This window comes from Harmonia axyridis, chromosome 2, assembly GCF_914767665.1.
Source record: "Harmonia axyridis chromosome 2, icHarAxyr1.1, whole genome shotgun sequence".
Lineage (NCBI taxonomy): Eukaryota > Metazoa > Arthropoda > Insecta > Coleoptera > Coccinellidae > Harmonia > Harmonia axyridis.
Window position 1 is genome coordinate 35,415,016 of NC_059502.1, and position 21,384 is coordinate 35,436,399.

The 21,384-nt window shown below is 35.0% G+C and overlaps 2 protein-coding genes and 1 long non-coding RNA gene across 5 annotated transcripts in view; 1 reads left to right on the plus strand and 2 right to left on the minus strand.

The window, feature by feature from the left end:
• LOC123673221 overlaps positions 1–13,550 on the minus strand; it is a 54,970-nt gene extending 41,420 nt beyond the window's left edge. For 2 of the 3 annotated variants that reach the window (XM_045607692.1, XM_045607693.1), the window contains exons 1-3: positions 13,225–13,550; positions 5,454–5,987; positions 2,686–3,590 (exon numbers count right to left, since the gene is read on the minus strand). In XM_045607692.1, the coding sequence (XP_045463648.1) occupies positions 2,686–3,590; positions 5,454–5,968 (1,420 nt within the window). In that variant the 5' untranslated portion in view covers positions 5,969–5,987; positions 13,225–13,550. The remainder of the gene's footprint in view (positions 1–2,685; positions 3,591–5,453; positions 5,988–13,224) is intronic. The other variant, XM_045607691.1, reaches the window with a different exon arrangement.
• On the plus strand, positions 8,649–11,898 carry LOC123673223. The gene is made up of 2 exons (XR_006746447.1): positions 8,649–9,934; positions 11,719–11,898. It is a non-coding gene; the product is annotated as an uncharacterized LOC123673223 (long non-coding RNA).
• A 2,863-nt stretch (positions 13,551–16,413) lies between the features above and the next one.
• LOC123673224 (YTH domain-containing protein 1) lies at positions 16,414–21,076 on the minus strand. Its single transcript, XM_045607694.1, has 4 exons — positions 20,136–21,076; positions 19,830–20,033; positions 17,269–17,505; positions 16,414–16,728 (listed from the first exon to the last, which is right to left on the minus strand). The coding sequence occupies exons 1-4, from the start codon at positions 20,894–20,896 to the stop codon at positions 16,617–16,619; spliced, it is 1,314 nt and encodes a 437-aa protein (XP_045463650.1). The 5' UTR covers positions 20,897–21,076; the 3' UTR covers positions 16,414–16,616.
• Between the last annotated feature and the right edge of the window lie 308 nt (positions 21,077–21,384).

Here is a 21,384-nt window from a genome sequence, read left to right on the forward strand (position 1 = left end):
GTTCTTATTAAATTTCAATATCTGGCCAACAGATCGATCCCACTAGCCAACTGTTAACTTGACAGGAACGTATTAAGCGCAGCGCTTAAGATACAAAACGGTAAGATGAGCTAATAAAATATGGCAATGAATGAATCTTTAAGATGTAAGAACCCCTAATGTGCATTTTTGTGAATTTTCCTTGCTTCTAATAAAAGATGCTTACTTTTTTTTGGATGTCATTATTTACAATCAATTGAAAAGTATTTATTCAAATCATAGGAAATATAGATATAAATGAGATATTTCGCTCAAAATATTATGTCAAAACTGATACTGTCATATTTATTCATTTTTATCAACTATGTATACATATTATTCAATACACAATTATACATATTAAGTACGTCGATCGAGAAAGAATTTTCGGTTAGTTCGGTCCTGATCCGGACATTTTTTCGCGTGTAGGATTACGAAATCCAAGTAGTCAATGAAACAACGTCATCTTTCTTAATTGTAAATCTCAATAGGATGTTACGTTGGAAACAGGTGAATTGAAGTTACGAGCGTAGATATTCCGAAAAACAAATTGATAGAACTTTATACTCAATATATAACTTATTTTCAGTTCGATTTTAATGGGGAATGCGAAATATAGTATTTTTAAATAATCATATTATAATACATAATTGGCTTTTCATAGTGAAATAATATGAGGGGATAAAACGGCAATATATCGAGTTTAACGGTGTCAAATCTGCAGTGTTTTCCGGAGTCCCACAGGGAAATAATCTTGGGCTACTTATCTTCATAATTTTTATTAATGATAAGGCTGCTTGTTCTATGTGGATTATTTCAAGATGTACTTAGGAAGTAAAGAATGCATTGCATTGCTTTTTTTTTAATTTACAACGCGTTGAAGAGTGGTGTGAAAAACCAATTGCCCCTGAACGCTAAGAAATGTAAAGCTACGTCCTTTACGCAAAATGAAAATAATTTTTTTCAGTTAAACAGAAGCGCGCAACTTGCTCCAACGTGCAGTGAATTTGACTAATTTGGGGGCGACTTTTGATTCAACCCTTTAATTTATGCCTCATATTGATACCACCTTTTCTTGCAAATGGAGGATTCATAGAGAGAATTTCTCGAGATTTTACAGATTAAATCTCATTCAAGACCCTTTATCATGCATATAGCACATCAGGATTAGCTTATGCGTCTAGAATATTGGCGAAACCTTGAAACTTATCGATGTTCTGGTCAACCTGTTCAATAAAGTCTACAACACATTTCTTAGAGTGGCTGGTTTCCACATTTGTCACTCTTACTTTCAAAAAAGACTGGCGCTAAAAGATGCAGTAACTACCGTACAATAAGTATGATGATTCATACTCTGAAAAATTCTTCTCAAGATTATCCATCATATGGTTATAGAAAATTGGAGGATGAAATAGGTGCAACTCAGTTTAGCTTTAGAGGCGGACTCGGTACAAAGGAAGCTTCGCTTGCGGTTAACGTGTTAGGTCAGCGCTGCATGGATATGAAGCAACCATGTTTCATAGATTACAACAAGGCATTCAACATCCTCAAAGAGAAAAACCTGGACAACAAGGACATCAGAATTATCTCGAAACTATACTTCAACCAAAAAAACAGTTGTCAAAGTAGGTTATCAACAATCTACAGAGATCAAATTGAAACGTGGAATTAGACAAGGATGCGTACTTTCGCCGGTACTGTTCAATATCTACTCAGAGGAAATCGTAAAATCCGCTTTAGAGAACGAAAGCAGAGCAATAATAATGAACGGGAACTTCATCAGAAATATGCAGATGATACAATCATAATAGCCACCTTGTTAGACGATCGGGATATCTCCTGGGGAGTTTGGCCTGGACTGGCGAGGAAACGTACTTTGAATGCTAAGAAGATCAAGTTTATGGTTATACCAAAGAACCCTCAAATCAATGTTATTCTTGTTCAGAGAGATAAATACCAATACAAATATTATTTTTGGAAAATTACTCCTTAATTTTGAGGGTTGATAAAAAGACTTGCCCACAGATATATTCAATCAAAGAATCAAGAGTCTGCTGCTTCAAATGTGCTTTTTATAGTATTGATAAGTTTTGAATTGTGATGTAAGAGCAGTTTGGTCCCGCTGGTTTTTTACCTTTCATTGTATTTGGATTTTTAGCAAATATTTTATGTTTTCCTTCAGTGGAATTCCTTACAATTTATATTTGTTTGCAATAAATATAAATTGTAAGGTATGATAATAGTAAATGAGTAAATAAGTAGAATAGAATCTGAACGAATAATTATTGATGTTTTCATATGTAGTCTGCAGCACTGATCTAAAATCAGTGCCAGTCATCAATACCCAAAAAGAGAGGGTATTTTAATTTTTCCAACTACACCTCAATTTCATCATAAAATAACCATATTTTACTGTCTTCCATATAAACATCCTTCAACTTCAATAATACGTTCTCAATTTAAGAGTACAGACACACGTCGACGTACCGACCCCATACACAGCATTGGCGTTACAAGAGTTGACTCTGGAAAACGTGGAAACATGCAATCGTAGAGGGATAATACAATTTTCAACTTTGTTCTTTGAATTGAGGAAAAATTTTTAAATTATATGAGAATGTCAATAGGTCGATGTGTATCGGAACCCTAAACCTAAAATCAACTCACCCAAATTCAGTTGCGATTTCTCGTTCGCCTCTTGTTCCTGTTTCTCGTTCTCGCTTCTCACCCTGCTAGGACTGCTTGGAGGGCTCAAAGACGACAGGCTTTCAGACGTAGCCGATAGACTTTCCTTGTTCACCTCTTGCTCCTCCGACGCTACCGTCTTATTAGCAACCCCACCAATCGGTACGGGCGGTGGATGCAGACAAAAATTGTTGATACTCTGCACGTAAGCGTTATTCTTGAAAATGTAGTCATTGTTCGACGTCGCCCTCTGCGTCGAACAGTTTTCCTCGGACTTACACAGGGGTCCCTTCTTGGGATCCGCAGGTTGTACCGTCTCCTTCGTTGGACTAGCGACGGGACTTTTGTAAGGCGTGGGAATCACCGACGCCGGCCTCTCCTTGCGGCCGGCGTTGGGCCGTCTCGACGCCTCGGTACGTACCGGGGGTGGAGGCGGCGACGTAGGGGGACTGCGGATCTTGTTGTTGAAGGATTGACTTCTGATCGCTACGGACGACGCCGAAGAATTCGTCCGGTTGTCGCCAACGTTCGTATCGCCCGCGGTTCTCGCCGTGGGCAACTTGACCTCCGTCTGCCTATTGGGATCACTGCTATACCGGTTAGAGCGCGACTTCGAAAAGTGCGAGGTCCAATTGCGCTGTTTCTCTATCAGTTCCTTGCTGTTCAGCCTGCGCTCCGGCTTGTCCGGCCTGTCTGGTTTACGCATCAGGACCGGTTTCGACACGTTCCGATCGTCGAGCTGTTGCTGTGGAACGTTGCCATTCTGTTCGTTCTGATGGTTGCTGGGCTCTTCATAAGTCGTGTTCATGGCGGCGGTCTTCGACGTCTTGTTGTGATCGACGCCGTTGATTTTGCTCTTGGTCTCGTTTGATATATGGAATGTTTCGCTGCAAAGATGAATTAAAGGTAAATATCGTAATATCGTTAGGATAAAGTCACTGTAGAGAGTAATGAGGTGAGTTTGAGTTGGTGGTGGGAGTTCCAAACCATTTGAAAATGATCCACAAGGTGGATAGGATAACAACTGTTTGGTGAAGTTTTTGGGAATATAATCCGTTTATTTTAAAAAGTTCTTGACCGATTATTTTAATTGATTTCTAATGCGATGTTGTTCAATTCGGTCTAATCTTCTAAAATGATTTGCATACATTGAGTGGGTAGTTTCCGAATACCTCTGGCATTCAAGCTGAAATATTGATGATACCAATAGTTATTTTTACTCAACTTAATGGAATATAAAAATTGTCAATAGCGAATTAGTTCTTAGGACCATAATTTTTTTACGATTTTCATTCAAAACAAATACAAAATGAATAAAAGCAATATCATTCGAAATGATTCGAACACGATTTCATTAATAACTAATTATGCCAATCTTCAAACGAAAAGAGAAGTTATAGTTTTAAATACTAAAAATTATTTGGAGAGGTGCGATTTCTAGAACCAACAACTGTTAACTCCACCTTATGAAATATCTTCAGATAGTTATAGATTCTCAGCGATGAATTTTAATAAAAAATATTTAAAGGGGTTCCATTGCACTGCGATATAATGGTCTATTGTGCCATTCTCGCCTTTGCGTGATATACAGCTCGCCCTCCATTTCCAGAATTCTAATGAACTCCAGTATCTGGAATGGTTTCGAAGAGACTACTACCTCACGCTACAAGTTTCTCATCCAAAGCATATTTTTCGTTGGATAATGATGGCGAGGCATTCCGTCACCAGGTGATAGGAAATTTCTTCCTCCTCCCCACAGAATTTGCAATCGTCGTCTTCTGCTAAATCCATTATCATGGGGTGCTTCCCAAGGCGACAACGCCCTGTAAGAAATCTATTGAGGAGATGTAGCATATTCTTGCTGAGATCCAGATACTTCTCAGATCTCGGTGTGTCAAAGTTTCGAAGAAATTTTTTGGAATGATCCCACCATGGAAGATTCCGCCAGAATGTTTCTCTTTCTTGTTGATATATTTGCCTATACCAGTGAAAGGAGTTTGTGCTTTTTTTCTGGCAAGTGTGTTGGCCTCTTCGATTCCTTTAGTTCCCGAGTCACCGGGACCTCAGACTATTCTTGTCTATTTCGTTGGGTTTATTTCGGAACTCCAATATCATCTCAGAAACGATGATATATGAGCTCAATGCTTTGATTGCAGTCTGGCTGTCAGAATTTACCGCTATATCACATTTCTGATAAGTATTTCTTACTAGGTTAATTTCCACACGTGTTTCTGTTACAACTATATCTGCCTGAAAGACAGCGGTCTGACGATAGTGAGCAGTTGATGTCGGTCCCAAATACTCCAGCGCCAGTTCCCGTAGTGGTTTCAGAGCCATCTGTGTACCATTTAATTTTTGAGATCCTGGATTGTGTACTTCCTTTCCCAATCTCATTTTCTACTAAGTTTAGTAGTGATGGTTTTCTTGATGCTAGTTTACTTCATCATCTCGGCAATGGGAAGGTTCGCCGATGGACTTATAACAGTTAATAAAACAAGAACCCTGCCTTTGTTTTGACCCAGTTGTTTTAAGGTCTGGAAGGGTGATTGTTTCATGAAAGCCAAGCACCCGACTTCAAATTAGTGTTGTCTTTTTTTTGCTCCGAAATTGAAATGACGACTATAAAATATGTGTTACAAACATGTAACCCCTCAATTGAAGAATTAAGTCACAACATAATTTTTTCAACGTTCAATTTATTAATCGCCAGAGTGTTAAATTCCTGTGAACATAGAGTAACCTGGACTCACCTAAATTTATTTTCATTATCGACCGTCTCGATCCTGTTGGAAGACGGCAGCAGCGGCAGTGGCGGCGAGGGGCTCCTAGACGAAGCGCTCTCGAACTCGAAGGACTTACAATCGCGTGGGCCCACCGCGGGCTCGCTATTGGCCGAACTGCTACGCGACCGCGCAGACGCGTCCAACACGCTCGAGGCGCTCTTGGTCGACTGTAGCGGCGCGGCGCGGCTCTGCGCATCCCGCCTGCTGTTGCGACTGTTCTCCTCGCCCAACTTCTCGAAGAGCGCGCGCGCGTGGTTGAAACGCGTCACGTGCGATTCCGTGCGCACGAGCGGGTTCGGCAAGTCCGCGCTCTCGTTGATCCTGTCCGCGTGGTTGCCGCCGAACTTGGCCGTCTTCACCTTGGTCGTGAGGGCGGGCGCCATGATCTCCTCCTTCTTGTTCTGGCACTGATTCTGTTGAAACCTGTTGGCGATTTCGGAAACTTTCGAGCTGACGTAGCGTGAGCCCTTCTTGTCGTCCATTGTTTGCAGACGGTGTTATCTGGAATAATAATAATAATTTATTAATCCTCTCAGATAAAGAGAAAAAATAATCAGCTAATCACCATAACATTATTGAGGTAATCGTTCACTGTATAATAACATCTATTCAATAATAACTTTTTAACAATATGTTTTAATGTTTAATTATGTTTTAATTTATTAAAAACAAGAGATCTAATATTGTTGGGCAAATGGTTATAGATTTAGCACATTGACACATAGGAGACATCTCTAACTTTGTTGTTCTATGCTTGGGAACATACAATGTTCTCTCACTTCTGGTTCTATAGTTATGAAAACTAGACAACTGTACGCATTTTTTTTTAATTTCCTTTACATATAGTAGACATTTCAAAATCAAAATGGACGATAAGGTCATAATATTGTTTTCTACAAATACGGCTGTATATAGATCTGAGTCTGGATCGAGATATCAAGGCTAAGTGAGGCTAAATTTTTTGTTGTTTGAGAAATGGATAGAAAATAGTTGCTTGAATTTTGATAGGAAAAAATACTGTGTAAGAAAACAATGGCTTGATAACGTGCTATTCAGATTCTGCTCCACGACAAGTTTTAAAAGATTCTCCAAAGAAATGATTTCTGAGGATGAAGCCTATTTCGAAAGTAAAGACGAATCTTTCTACAAAAAAGTTATTGAAAAGTTAGATAAGCGTTAGAGCACATATATCACTCTTGAAGGTGACCATCTTGACAAATAAAGTCGATTTCTTAAGGAAAAATGTGCTTTGCTGATTAGACCTGGGTCTTGTGGGGGCCAATATTGGATTTCAAATTTTACATTACACACCTTTCAAACGTTGTAAAGACTCTTTGATATCTACCTCCTCCTATGAGTGAAATTTATAAACCTAAGGCTTAAATCAAGATGATGTTTTGTAGTGACTTTGATGTGCTTTTCTGAGAGATGGAGTCGATCTGATGATTCATTTTTTATGCTTAAAACTTTTTATTGTAATATATCTGAATTCATTGATACCCTGTTATATGCCCTTGATTTCAAAGCTCCTTGGTTATACATGTTATTCGATTAACCAGCACTTTTCGATTTCCATTGCCAGGAATGATCGCGTCAATGCTTGATTTAGCTAGAAGTTCACTGCATATATTGTCGTTCATTTTGCTTGAACTTTTTTTTTTGTATTTCTAATCCAGGATTCGAGATTGTCGTCGTTATATTTTGCTATTTCAGCATTCTTTAGTATTCATTTGTAATTTTATATTATAAGGACCCAAATTAAATTAGCAGAACCACTTAGGAATTTCCAATTTCTTCTGGCCATAATTTCTGATTAATTTATCACCCCATTGAAAAATGTTTTGTTCTTCAATTGTGGGAGTAATCACGGGATCTGCTAGCTTAACGTTAACCTTGCAGAACCAACAAACTGATAGATTTTTTATGCAGAATGGTATTACACCATAATTCAAGGCTCATTTTAGGCTGATGTTAGAACCGAGGTTTGAACCCACTGCCAAATTTCTGATCTTACGTTCTTAAAACAAATTCTGGGTTCTGCAACTTTTACCATTAAGCTAACATAACCCAACCATAAAGAAACTCCTCAGAATAAATTGACTTGAATCTTTTACTCTCCAGTTTAACGGGATATCATGGGTTCTTCTAGTTTCTTAACTCGCAGTACCAAATGCAAATCGAATGTATATGAATAATTTCATATCATCATAATATGTGACAACATCAACGCATATCCAAGGGCTATAGGGATAGAAGAAGACCCAGCACTGATGGAGGATCGGCAAAAGTGAAGACGAACAGTACAGTCGGACAAGACCCACCTTGGGATGTAGAACCATGGAGTAGAACCCAGGATTTTTTTAAAGACATCAAAAAACTTCTCAGAAAAACTTTCATACATAGCAATTTTAGGCTTCATTACGGCTAATTTATTACCTAACGAAACATCATGGGTTCTTCTATATTCACCCTTAACTCGCAGATTTTTTTTTCAATTCCGAAATTTGGCATTAGGTTCAAACGTGAGCTTAATATTAGGATGCAAACAAATTTTCCATATAAATTGTTTAAAGTGAATCAAGAAGAACCCATTATATCTATTTAAACTGGAGATCAAAAAATGTCTTAGTAGGCTAATAAAATAGCCCAAAATTATGGCAAAAAAAATCGAAAATTCCAAAGTGGTTCTACTAGCTTGAATGGGGTATTATAAGGGCCACTGTCAGATATATGCGCATTTCTTCTTATATTATTATTTGAACTGGGGTCGTTGTGGTACAGTAAGCCTTTCGGGAACTGCGACCATATAGATCTTTTGTTCTCTACCCTACTCATTCATGGAAACCCAAGGAGGTCGTCAATGACGTTAATAAAGCATTGCATTCTTTCTTCAAACGAATATTAAGTCATTTCAATTTAGTATCATTAAAATGTCACATTTCAAACATTCCATTTCAACCTTCTACTTAAAATTCAAAGTGATCGATTTCCATTGCACCACATGGTAATATCGACTACAGATTACCAGGATATTGAAGGACATCAAATCTTTACGTTGATTAGGTAAACAAAGATAACGGTAAGGAGTATAGAAAAAAAGGGAACATATTCCATAACTCAAAACAAAACAAAGTGTTTGGTTAGAATGACAAACAGCACATTTAGAAACACATACATAATGAAGTATATTCTGTATAAGCTATCCTACAAAACGTTATTGCCAATTTGTGCAGCTGAAATAATGCAATTCGAAATTTAAAATACTATTTTTGAAAACTTAATTTAAAAACTCCTACTGAAGTGTCTATACTTTCTAGATGCATTTTCAAAAAGTCCTGCTCCACTCATCACTATTTCAGAAGAAAACAAATATAACAAAAGAAGAATGTTTTTAAAATTATGCATTTTAACTAGCCTACGGAAAAATATTCTTTATATCATTTAGGTTTTTACAATGGTGGTAAGTTCAACCTGGATCTTCCCTCTGAATGCGTTTTTCTTTACTAAAATGATATCATGAATGAAACGAGGATTGCAAAACGAGAGTCTGAAACATATCAATCTGGCCAGGTTGCAATGTCTCAAATCGTTTTATTTGAATTATGATAAGATTAAGAATGATCCACATCAATATTAATTTCCAATAATAAACAAGAAAATCATAAAGAAATGAACAAATTGTAAAGCAATGGAATAAGGAAACATCTTTTTAAAAAACTGTAGGCATATTCATCCATATTACTGCAAGCTATATTTTACCAAAAAATACCTTATCAGCGGTTATCAAATGAATGAGGTAGTAATGGTGTTGATTAAAAATAAACAATACACACTGTAGATAATATTGAAGATGTGGTTACCATTTGAACAGATAGGGGAGCCCTGGGTGATTTCAAACAATGAAGTAGTTTTAGATTGAGGTAGACTGGGTGGAAAGTTATCCAACTGTATCATAATTAACAGTTTTGGAACATACAGTTGCTGAAAGAAGTGATGCCTATCAACTAAGTAATTATACAATATTTCAGTTCAGAAAATTCAAAACGTCATGTTTGAGGCAACTGAAAAAGCACCCAAAAACAATTCCAAATGAGAATCAATATTTATGATTGGATTAGAGAGGTAGGAATACACAAGAGAAGGCTGCAAGTAGTTTTTATGACTCATTTAACAGTAAGTCAATTGAAGCATATGCTATATTGACACTTGCAAATTTCTAATTGATTCCTAACAGAGCTATGAAGGAAAAAATGGAAACAAAAATAAGAGAACAATATTGAATTTGCAACTTATTCCTACAGATTTAAAAACAGTAATGTTACACAAGTTAATAATCTTTTACTGGTACTACAAATTACATTGAAATATAGAAGTTTCAATGACACCTATGCTTATTAATATACAAAACTTAATTTTACTCTCCAAGACCTCTCAGCATTTGGAAGATTGTGAGTAAATCAAGTTGTGCATAGAATTTGGATTTAAGAATGAGAAAACTTTACTGCTTACTTAAAAGAAGTTGTAAATAAAAAAAAACAAATAATGAAAAAACCTTACGGGCGTGACAGCAGCAACGGACCTAGCAACGGTTCTCTTCATCTGTTCTTCAGAACAGTTCTTCTTCTAAGGGCTCTACCAGGGATTTTGGAAGGAGGATTGACACATTTTCGACTCGAATCGATTATAAAATATCTTTTGAACACGTTCTATATGGTGAAATGATATTTACCCCCTTGTTATCCCCTACCTACCCCCCGAAGATTGAAAAATTCGGTGGTCGACTAAATTGACCGTTGCTGAAAATTTTTTGATGCCAATCGATTGTTTCGATCGAGATGAACACGACCCATATAGTGAAATAATTTGTGACCCCCAAACAAACCCCCTACCAACCCCCCGAAGATTGAAAAATTCGGTGGTTGACTAAATTGACCGTTGCTGGGGATTTTTTGATGCGAATCGATTGTTACGATCGAGTTGAACACGACCTATATGGTGAAATAATTTGTGACCCCCCAAACAAACAGGGGGTTTGTTGATTGAAGCAATCGATTCGCTTCAAAGAATCCCCAGCAACGGTCAATTCAGCCGAACACCGAATTTTCCAAACTTCGAGGGGTGCGTAGGGGGTTTTTTTGGGGGTCACAAATTATTTTACTATATAGGTTGTGTTCAACTCGACTCAAGCAATCGATTCGCATCAAAGAATCCCCAGCAACGGTCAATTCAGCCGAACATCGAATTTTCCAAACTTCGAGGGGTGCGTAGGGGGTTTTTTTGGGGGTCACAAATTATTTCACTATATAGGTCGTGTTCAACTCGATTGAAGCAATCGATTCGCATAAAAAAATCCCCAGCAACGGTCAATTCAGCCGAACACCGAATTTTCCAAACTTCGAGAGGTGCGTAGGGAGTTTTTTTGGGGGTCACAAATTATTTTACTATATAGGTTGTGTTCAACTCGATTGAAGCAATCGATTCGCATCAAAGAATCCCCAGCAACGGTCAATTTGGCCGACTACTGAATTTTTCAAACTTTGAGGGGTGATTAGGGAGTTTTTTTGGGCGTCACAAATTATTTCACCATATAGGTCGTGTTCAACTCGATTGAAGCAATCGATTCGCATGAAAAAATCCCCAGCAACGGTCAATTCAGCCGAACACCGAATATTCCAAACTTCGAGGGGTGCGTAGGGGGTTTTTTGGGGGTCACAAATTATTTCACTATATAGGTTGTGTTCAACTCGATTGAAGCAATCGATTCGCATCAAAAAATCCCCAGCAACGGTCAATTTAGCCGACTACTGAATTTTTCAAACTTTGAGGGGTGATTAGGGAGTTTTTTTGGGGGTCACAAATTATTTCACCAAACAGGTCGTGTTCACTTCGATCGAAACAATCGATTCGCATCAAAAAATCCCCAGCAACGGTCAATTTAGCCGACTACCGAATTTTTCAAACTTCGGGGGGTAGGTAGGGGATAACAAGGGGGTAAATATCATTTCACCATATAGAACGTGTTCAAAAGATATTTTATAATCGATTCGAGTCGAAAATGATTCAATCCTCCTTCCAAAATCCCTGGTAGAGCCCTTAGAAGAAGAACTGTTCTGAAGAACGGATTAAGAGAACCGTTGCTAGGTCCGTTGCTGCTGTCACGCCCGTAAAAACCTTCCATAAACCATGTACCTACATATAGCATAAAGTTGTTAAAACAGGGTTATTTTTCCAGAAACATAATCCCCAAGACAATCATAATTTATTGAAATGTTACATCAGAATCTATATAAGTACCCCAACTATAGAGGACAAACCAGAAAAAAAAAACAAAATCGCAATACTGTACTACAGTTTCTATAGGGAGCAACAGAATGTAAAAAGATAACGATCAATAAATCTATAAGATGAAAAATGGTTTTCAACATCGGAACATTACTTATCATATACTCTATATGTCATTTTATCAGCATATCAGTCCAAAGAATGTAATTCTTATACAAAATACAGAAAATTTTCATTCGCTAAGTGAATATAAAAATAAACGTTTTCCTCTCAAAAAATAATCAAAAAAAAATCTTTAAATCTGCATTTTATTTCAGGAAATCTAAACCAAAAATTATAAACCTTTCAATTTTTGTAAGATAAAGCTCTATTTCTTAAAACTCACTAAGAATATTTTATCTATCTGAAGCATTTTGGGGTTTTCAGTGCATTTCCAAGTTGTTCTTTAGATCTGCCTTCAAAGTCTAAGCTAGTGTAGTATCCTCTAGAGTAGTATGGGTTTCAATATTTTAAGAGTTTGTTTGGAGTTCAGCAGATAAGAGAATGATTGATTACATTTGATACCATGGATGCCCAACCCATTATTGCAGGTTTTTTATGAGAAAATGAAAAAAATGGCTGAGAAGATTTGAATTTAAGGTTTGAAGGTAATTGGAGAATCTATTGAAAAAACAACACGGGGGTATAAATAGTGAAGAAAAAGGAACAACATAGGACGAGGTGTCAATGCTGAATCAGAGAATAGAATGCTCACTGGAACAGGAGCTTAAACATGACAACAAAGTAGATGGACATTAAACATTTCCTGTCTTAATGAGTTTTACCATTTGTAAGAATGAATAGAGGAGATATTGTGAAAGACGAAAATTACATAAAATCTTAATGAAATAATGATATGAATAATAATAGCGGAATGAAAAAATGAAAGTTTCATTTAATCTGGAATGAAAATATTTGAAATCCAATCCTGAAACGAAACAAAATCTCAGATTTAAAAATAGCTATTTGTAGTAAGTCTTAGCACAAAGTTCACATGAAAGGATTAAAACGCTTATATTTGTATGGTTGTAGGGAGGTAGTTTTAAAGGAACGTTAGGGGGCCAAAACGTAACACAAAATTATGGGTGAGGAAGGTAACGTGAACTTGACCTCACCATTGACATTAAGTTAACTTGCAAAATTATGGAGGTACTTGATCTCACCAAGGACTTGTCGAAATGATAGTTTGTTTCCGGAAGTATTCAATCAAGCAAAACTGATTAGTAACCTTTCTGAATACTAACAAATTAAACTCCAAATAAATGACCTAAATACCTCGAGAATAGTAATGAGTAAAATTCCTATGAATTGGGGTAACCGCTAAAAGATACAAAGCAGATCACACAAGAATTGCCGGTATAATGAATGGAAAAATATATAAAATCAAGAACCAATGAATAAAATCGTCATAATTTACCTTTCTTAATCTCCAGTTCACATCCCCGATAACAATTAGCTAAAAATGAAGGCTTTACAACACAACTGTCAGTCCTTAAATTATCATGATAAATACACACAAAAAACCATATTGCACAAATTCCAAGATCACTGTTTTAGCAAACAATTCATGTCACTTGCAGACGAGCAATTTACCGGGAAGCCTTCATTATAAATGAATAACAATTTCCTCTTATGTGATATGAAAACAATCACCTGGACAGGTTTCAATAATATCGGCTTTTGAAGACCGTCCCGAGAGCACAGTGGAGAGCAACAACCGGAGCACGGTATTCAATGCGCATGTACTGCACGCCCTGGCAACCAATACAACAAATCGAACAAATGTCTAAATTGGCGCGCACTCTTGAAATCTCTGTCACTACTAAATGACATTATAATTATTAAATTGTGCCATTAATTTTTATATTTCTTCTCTGTAAAAGACACATTAGTGTGGTTAAGGTATCTCAGTCAAATTCAGTTATTAATAAACAAAAAGTAAACAGCAGTCTCTTTGCGATCACTAAAGTTTTTTGTTATTATAAATAATAGAATATGAATACAAAAAAATATTTTCCTTCTTTTTTCAATTTTCTTGAATCTGTATGTATAGTAAAAAATTAAATTGAAGCACAAAAATAAATTGCAATAAGTAGATAAAAAATGTCTGAATAAATGTCCCCAAATGATTGTTATATTCCTTGAATTTTCAAAATTAAAAATTGTCCATCGATAAAGATTCCAGTTTGGAAGTCATATTTTTTAACTTAGGATTTTGTTGATAGTGAAGAATTAATATGAAATTTAATAAAAATCCTGCAAGATCATTTTGCGAAACAACAAAATGACGTACCTAAGAAAATGGTTAATTTTCCCAGCATATGTTTATATTTTTTAGGGAAAAAAAATCAATCATTTCGTTATGATGTCTGTATACTATTCGTCCCAGTGGCGGATTAACCACCAGGCTTAATAGACTGAAGACTACGGCGGCAAATTAAAAAAAAATATATTTTCCTTTAAAAACAATACCAATTCGATCAAAATGAAATATTGCATTATATTATACGTATAATAAGTGACAAAAACAATTACAAACTTCGTTCGAAATTACAAGATGATCACATCAGAATCATTCAAATCCAAAAAGAGTGTTGGAAAAGAATACCCGATATTTTCGTTATTAGGTACATCTCCAATCAGGTTAAGCATCAAGACCAGACAACAAATTGAACAGAGTTAACATTTTGCATGTACATAAAGAATAACTATTTCAAGCCTCTCGTAGAATTTTGAGTTGATGGCATCCTCAGAATCATAAAAAAAGGATATCGAAAGAAACTAGGAAAAAGTGATGAGCATTTCTTCAATATTGATGCACCCTTTGGAGGTGTACACTGGGTGGGCCACAGTCGATGGTATCCTGGACTTTTGCGGTGAAATTTTTTCAAAATTTAGTTCATTGTGTAGGATCTTAAAAAAATTTCAGCGCTGCGGTGTTGCCCTTTTATACCAAAAAGTACTTATTTGATTTTCAAAAAGAACACTTTGTATATTCCTTTTTTCGGTTTGCCGTAATTAACCTACTTGATTATTTATGTATTAACTTCTTTGTCCCTATATCTAGCGGTTTTCGAGTATTTGAATGATTTATTTCTTTTTTTTTGTACAAAACTTAGCTTCAATTAAACATTCATCACTTCGGTACTTGGAATCTGAGAAAGATGAAATTTCGGGTATGGATTATCAATATCCCGTGTACCATTTACGAGTAATAAAATACCTCCCCTTTTCATATAGTGTTGTTCAAAATCAGAGGCTTCAACGAGACATACTGAAATGATAAAAATTGAGTTTTTTCGAATGCCTGAAAGGATATTAGAAATTTCACAGAACACAATTCTTATTTGAACTATCAATGATTCAATACTCACAGAATTTTACATATACATTTGTCTCACTATTCTAAAACTAATTTCCAGATTTCAGTTTAATCAGATGAGTATTTTTTTAATAATTGAGAAAACAAAATTCATATGGGTATAACTCCAGAACCACCTACCAGATTTTGCCATTAAGACTTAACTCAGAGATTCGGATTCTGAAAATTTCAAGTCCCTTGCTTATTTCCTTCAAAAGTTATGGTGTACACCAGGAGTCAGCAACCTTTTTTGGACGACGGGCCATTTTCAAATTAAAATATTTTATGTGGACCGCACATTCAAATGTAACTTGAATAGTGCTTTTATATCATATACGAGTATAAATATTATTGTAAATAAATATAGGAAAAATTTATTTTTTATTGACATGCTATAAAAACAATGATGCCAGAGAACAAACATTTTTTCCAAAAATTATATTGGTGGTTAAAGGGTCGTATGCGGCTTGCAGACCCCTGGTGTACACGACAGCTGGCTGGACAGATGTGTTTTTAACTTCGTATTCTTCATCAAAATTCGAAAATAACAGACATGGGGGTAAAATGAGAGCCCATTATTCCCCAGGAATAAATAAATATCAAACTGAAATTACTGGTAAATCTCAAATTAAAATTTCGTATCATGCTTGAAATTGTTATTATACATCTACAACCATAAGAAATTTCATAGCGGTCGAATCTGTTGTCACTGAAAGTTTAGGATGTTTCATTTAATTATAAAAATTTAAAGCAAATACTTGAATTTTCTATGGTTCTTTTGAAGCGTTCAATACACATTTTTGCACAAAGCTTGAAATTAGTATTCTACATCTAAATGTAAAATCTAGATCAAATTAGTAGTTTTTTTGATTATCAAGAAAAAAATTCTTAGGGCAATATTTACGAAACCCCTAGTCAGATTTCACCCATTAACAGAACTTTACCATGACCGAACCTACGCTGACAGTTTCTAGAGTAATCGTGTATATGAAGGACTAACATAATTGAATTTGAGGACGCTCAAAATCTGAAAAATAACTCTCATAGATATGAGAGACTCCTTAAACAATTTATTAGATTCTGTAAATCTGGGTGAAGTTCTACTCTGCTTTCAGTACTTAAGCATTTTGCTTATTTTCTCAACAACTTTTTATATTGCTGAAGAATTGATCAGACAAATAAGCAGAAATGACGGCGCCATGAAAAAAAAACCTACAAATATTGATCACCTAAATGAAAACACACTTATGAGAAATATGTGTAATATACAAATTGAAAATCATTTTAAATTATTTCATTATACCTATAAACTATAAAAATCAGATAAGATTTATACAAATCAATATTTTTACATCGAAGAACATCCAGGATAATACAAAATGAAGATGTAACGAAATTTGCAAATAAATTCTGATAAAATAGTCCATCTCCTATGTATTATCAAAATCTTATCTCCTATCTCTATAACGCTGACGACTTTCCCTTTCTCTATCACGGTCTCTTTCTCTTGAGCGTTCATTGGTCCTCCATAAAAATTCATCTACAGACCTATCATAGGACCTGCAAAAATTCAAAAAAATTATTTGGAACTGTGTTAATGAATATCCTTTTGAATAATTTTACCGCTAATAAAACTAATGAAAATGAGTAATAAATCTGATACTTGTTCACTTTTTAATTATGACTAAATAAAGCCTAAATATCTTAAATAAATATATGGTCAATAATGTCTATAGTGAAATAATAATGATCATTTTACTCTAGTCATATAAACTAGCAAAATAGAATAGCAACGTCTCGATTTCTAGTGCCAAAACTTACCTTGGCTGAAAATTCATGAAAAATATGATGTTATTGATTGAGAAAAAGCAAGCAAAGTATCATATTAGTTGAAAATAGTCATTTTTCTAATGATATTTGTTTTGTTAAAATCACACAATTTGGTTTGCGATTTTTTCAACAAATATCATTCCCGAAATTGCCTAGTAATAAACTTTAAAACCAATTGAAAATTTTGCAGACAATTTTTCTTTTTTATGATATATAAAAAATATATATTTTCAAATTCACACTTTTACAAATTCAAAATATTCTTCTCACCTTTCTTCAGAGTACAAATTAACTCTAGAGCTGATATTATAATCGGGTAGTGGCAGTCCTTCATAATATCGTGGAGGTGGTGGAATTGGATCATATGAAGCGCTTGAATATAGTCCAGGGGGTGGAACATAGGGCAATGGAGGTAACTGATGCTGCATGGTTCTCATGTAATCTGCAACAAAAGCTTCTGCAGCAGCAGCTGTGTATGTTCTTGGGACATCTCTGAATAAATTGTACCTGTAATAAGCTAAGAGTTAGTAAATGCAAAACGTCATTCTTCAATACACTAAGTTATTAAGAAAATAGTAGGACTTACATACTCCATAAACAGTTGATGTATGGCATTGTTATAGATTATATAGGACTGTAAGTGAATAGTGAACCAATAAATTGAAATAAATGTCTTGAAGTTGCAGCCATGCAATAATATTAGTAAAATAGTAAAAACCATCTGTTTCATTTTACTCATAATCAAATATATATATATGGACCATAATGGTTATTCCAAGATCAGAATGGTGGGAGGACAGTGACAAAATTTTACCATCTACTTGGCTACCAATATGGAGAACTGAACACTAATCATTAAAGGTAACAACCAAGTAGAACACCATTGACCCAATATGTCAGAGTGATGTAATTGGAGAGTTATTATAATACTTGGTGTCATGCAAAAAGTAGGCAAGACAAGCTCAATATGCAAGGAAATAGTCATCTGTGGAGCATTCTATTGAAGGCTTTGGAAAAGTCAGATATTACATCCACTGTTTCGGACATAAGACTTAGTTCTGTCAGACAGGCATGTCAGAAGATTTGTAAGAGAGGAGTGACCGCAAATGAAACCATGTTATTCTGGTGGTATCATAAAATGTTTCATAGAAAATTCTACAAGTTGATCGTCTATTGTTCACTTTACAACTTTGGTGACTGACGTCAGTAGTTTATTGGTGACTAAAAAGCATCGTGGCCAAGGTTCATTTTTTGTTAAAGTCGTCCTTTGGTTTATTACTGTATAATCTTTGTTATCAATTGAAAATGTGTTCTCTAATTCCATGGTTTTTCCGTTCATATTGCCACATCTTGTACAACAAAATCTCTTACGTAAAGCCTTCAAAGAAATAAATGAGAATATATTGCTGAAAATTTATAAAACATATATACGCCCACATTTGGAACACGCTGTGGTTGCATGGTCTCCTCATCTGAAGAAGAACATTGATGTTCTGGAGAAAGTCCAAAGAAGGTTCACCAAAATCCCTACATCACTTCGAAATAATTCATATGAAGAAAGGCTCAGTATAATAAACTTGACTTCCCTATATGACAGAAGAATCAGAGGCGACATTATCCAAACATTCAAGATACTTCGCGGTTACTACCTGTGTAACATGGAAATTTTCCATATGAAATCAAATCGAAACCTAAGGGGTCACGACTACAAACTTTTAGCTGAACGCTGCAGATTGAATGTGCGGAAAAATTTCGTCACTAACCGTGTAGTGGACAGATGGAATTCTCTGGACAATAGTGCGGTAAATGCAACAAGTGTGAATATCTTCAAGAGTAGAATATCTTCTTAATTCATCAGTTGGGACATAGCAGTCAATCGGTTAAATTGCCTACTGCAATGCAATAATAATAATAAAAATCGTGCCGGAATATCGCAGATTGGAACAGATTTCATGGTTATATTTTATTATTGTAAAATGCGTTAATTTAAATTCATGGTCAAGAGTGCTGTGGAGAAATTGGAGTTGATTTTCTGTGATTACTAGTACCACTTAGCTTTTACCATATTCTTCCCAGATTCGAAGTTTGTAAACAGATGTAGTGATTTTGTACGAGATAAGCACTACTTGTATTCATAGAAAATCAACTCTAATTTCTCCACAGTACTCTTGAATTTAAATGAGAGCTTGTTATGTTGGTACTTGGAACTCTCCTGCCATAGATTTATCTATAATTTGTCAGATTTGTTACGAAGAAAACTGTTCTGCCAACTAACATTTTCAATGTAAAAATTACTAAACAATGTTTATGGAAATATTCCATTAATTTCATTAAAAATTCAGTGAATTGGAGAAAATAATGTATAATATTCATTCAGATGACTCCTTCTATCACTCGTTCATTCAAAAACAAGCCACATCGTGACTTGTTTTTTGAATTTTGGACTCATGCCTTCTGCACTTGTATTATAAATAACTAATTAATTTAGCATCATTAGGCAAAATGTAAAATATTTGTGGAATGTATTCTCTTTTATTGTTTCAGTTCTATTATTTGTCTTGTATCTAAATTCAATGAAAAAAATCACTCAAATTTAAAATACTTGAACAGTTCTTTTTAGAAATACTAATTTCTGAAATTGAAGTTTCTTACCTACATTTTTTACGTTAAATTTGTTTTGAAATTATACTCAAAAAGCTACTAAATCAGATTATACCAATTTAATTTGAGAAACATTATTTTTCTTTGATTGATATACTGTTCATGTGCTACATCTTGAATAACAATTCTTATAGTTCAGTTGAAATTGTTCAGAAAGCATAATTATTTACCTATCCCTATGCCTAGGTGATGGGGACCTTCTATATGATGATGAAGTCAGTCCTCTAGTAGATAAAAAATTTTTTCTACGAGACATTGCCCTATTTCCTCTATATCCAAAAGGATTTCTAGCAGCAATTGGCATCCTAGTCTTAGGATGACGGTATCCATCCCTGTTCCTATCATTTAATCTTTTAGAAGATTCCTTAGCTAATCTGAAATTAAAGAATAACACATTTATTTTTTTCTAAAATTTTCAAACAACATATTTCAGCAAGTATGTACTGTATACATTTTACATAGATAAAAAGGTTTACCTCAAAATAGGAGTTATTTCAATTCCTTCATCTTGAGGAAATAAACGACATAACTCCTCAGCTACCCTAGGTTCAATTTCTTGGCCATCTCTGCCAATTTTTACAGGTTTCCCATCATTCCAAGGATTATATAAATGCATAGTACTAGAAAAAGGTAACTCTTTACGACAAATCCAGTCCACCTTGAATACTCCACCCAATGCTTTAGCAGATAAACCTGGTGGTAGAACCCATGAAATTGGTGGTAGATCATGTCTAGATTCTCCATGTAACCTTGCAAATCCTGCAAATTTTCCACTCTCCTTTACTGAAAATACTAACAAAACATTTCTAGATTCCCTGAAGGCTTTATTTAAGTTGGATTCGTTCTGTGGAAGAGTCGACCATACACCTTTAGCTTTTGACAAGGTAATATTTTCTGCATTGTTCGATTTAATTACAAAAAAACGAGCACCTCTAAATAAATAGTTCAATTTAGTCAAAAAATCGTATGACTTGGCTTTGCTTTCTTTTGATCGAATTCTTTTATTTGGAGGTGATGGGCTCTTGTCCCTGGATCTTTCTCTTTTGTGCTTAGAGCGTCGCCCCCTAGAGGAACCACTACTTACTGAACTAATGCTTGGAGCACTAGAACTTTCAGAACTCGTAGACGAGACATCACTCTCATAATTCACTTCATCTACAAGTTTCAAATCATCTCCCATTAAATCCAAGTTCAAGTTTTCAGTATCTACACTTCCATTCTTATTTTTTGAGTCCATTATCAAAAATCAGTCTTTTGTGAAAAAAAATTAATTCAATTATTCAGGAACATTATAGTATAAATTTATAGTTTTCCATTCAAATATTTTTCGCAGAATGTATTTCTCGTATTATTCTATCAATAAACTTGTTAACCAAACCCTACATGCAACCAAAACACCATTTCATAGAATAATAAACACAATTTACAAAATTCATAGACTCTCTGAGACATCTGTCAAATGAATATCATTTTTTGTGTAGAAATCACAGAATAACAAAATTTTATGATGAATTTTTGAAAGATGCTTTAATCGACAGTATATTGAATATATATATCTATCAATAAATATTGATAAGTCTACTATCTTTTGAAAAGGTTTAAGACTGACTGCTGAATTGATCAGCCGGCTAAACTTAGTTTGATCTCCACTTCGATTTCGATGCTAGGGTGCGTGCAAAGATGTTTCACTTGTGAAAAATCTTTGCTAGGATTAATATCATTAAG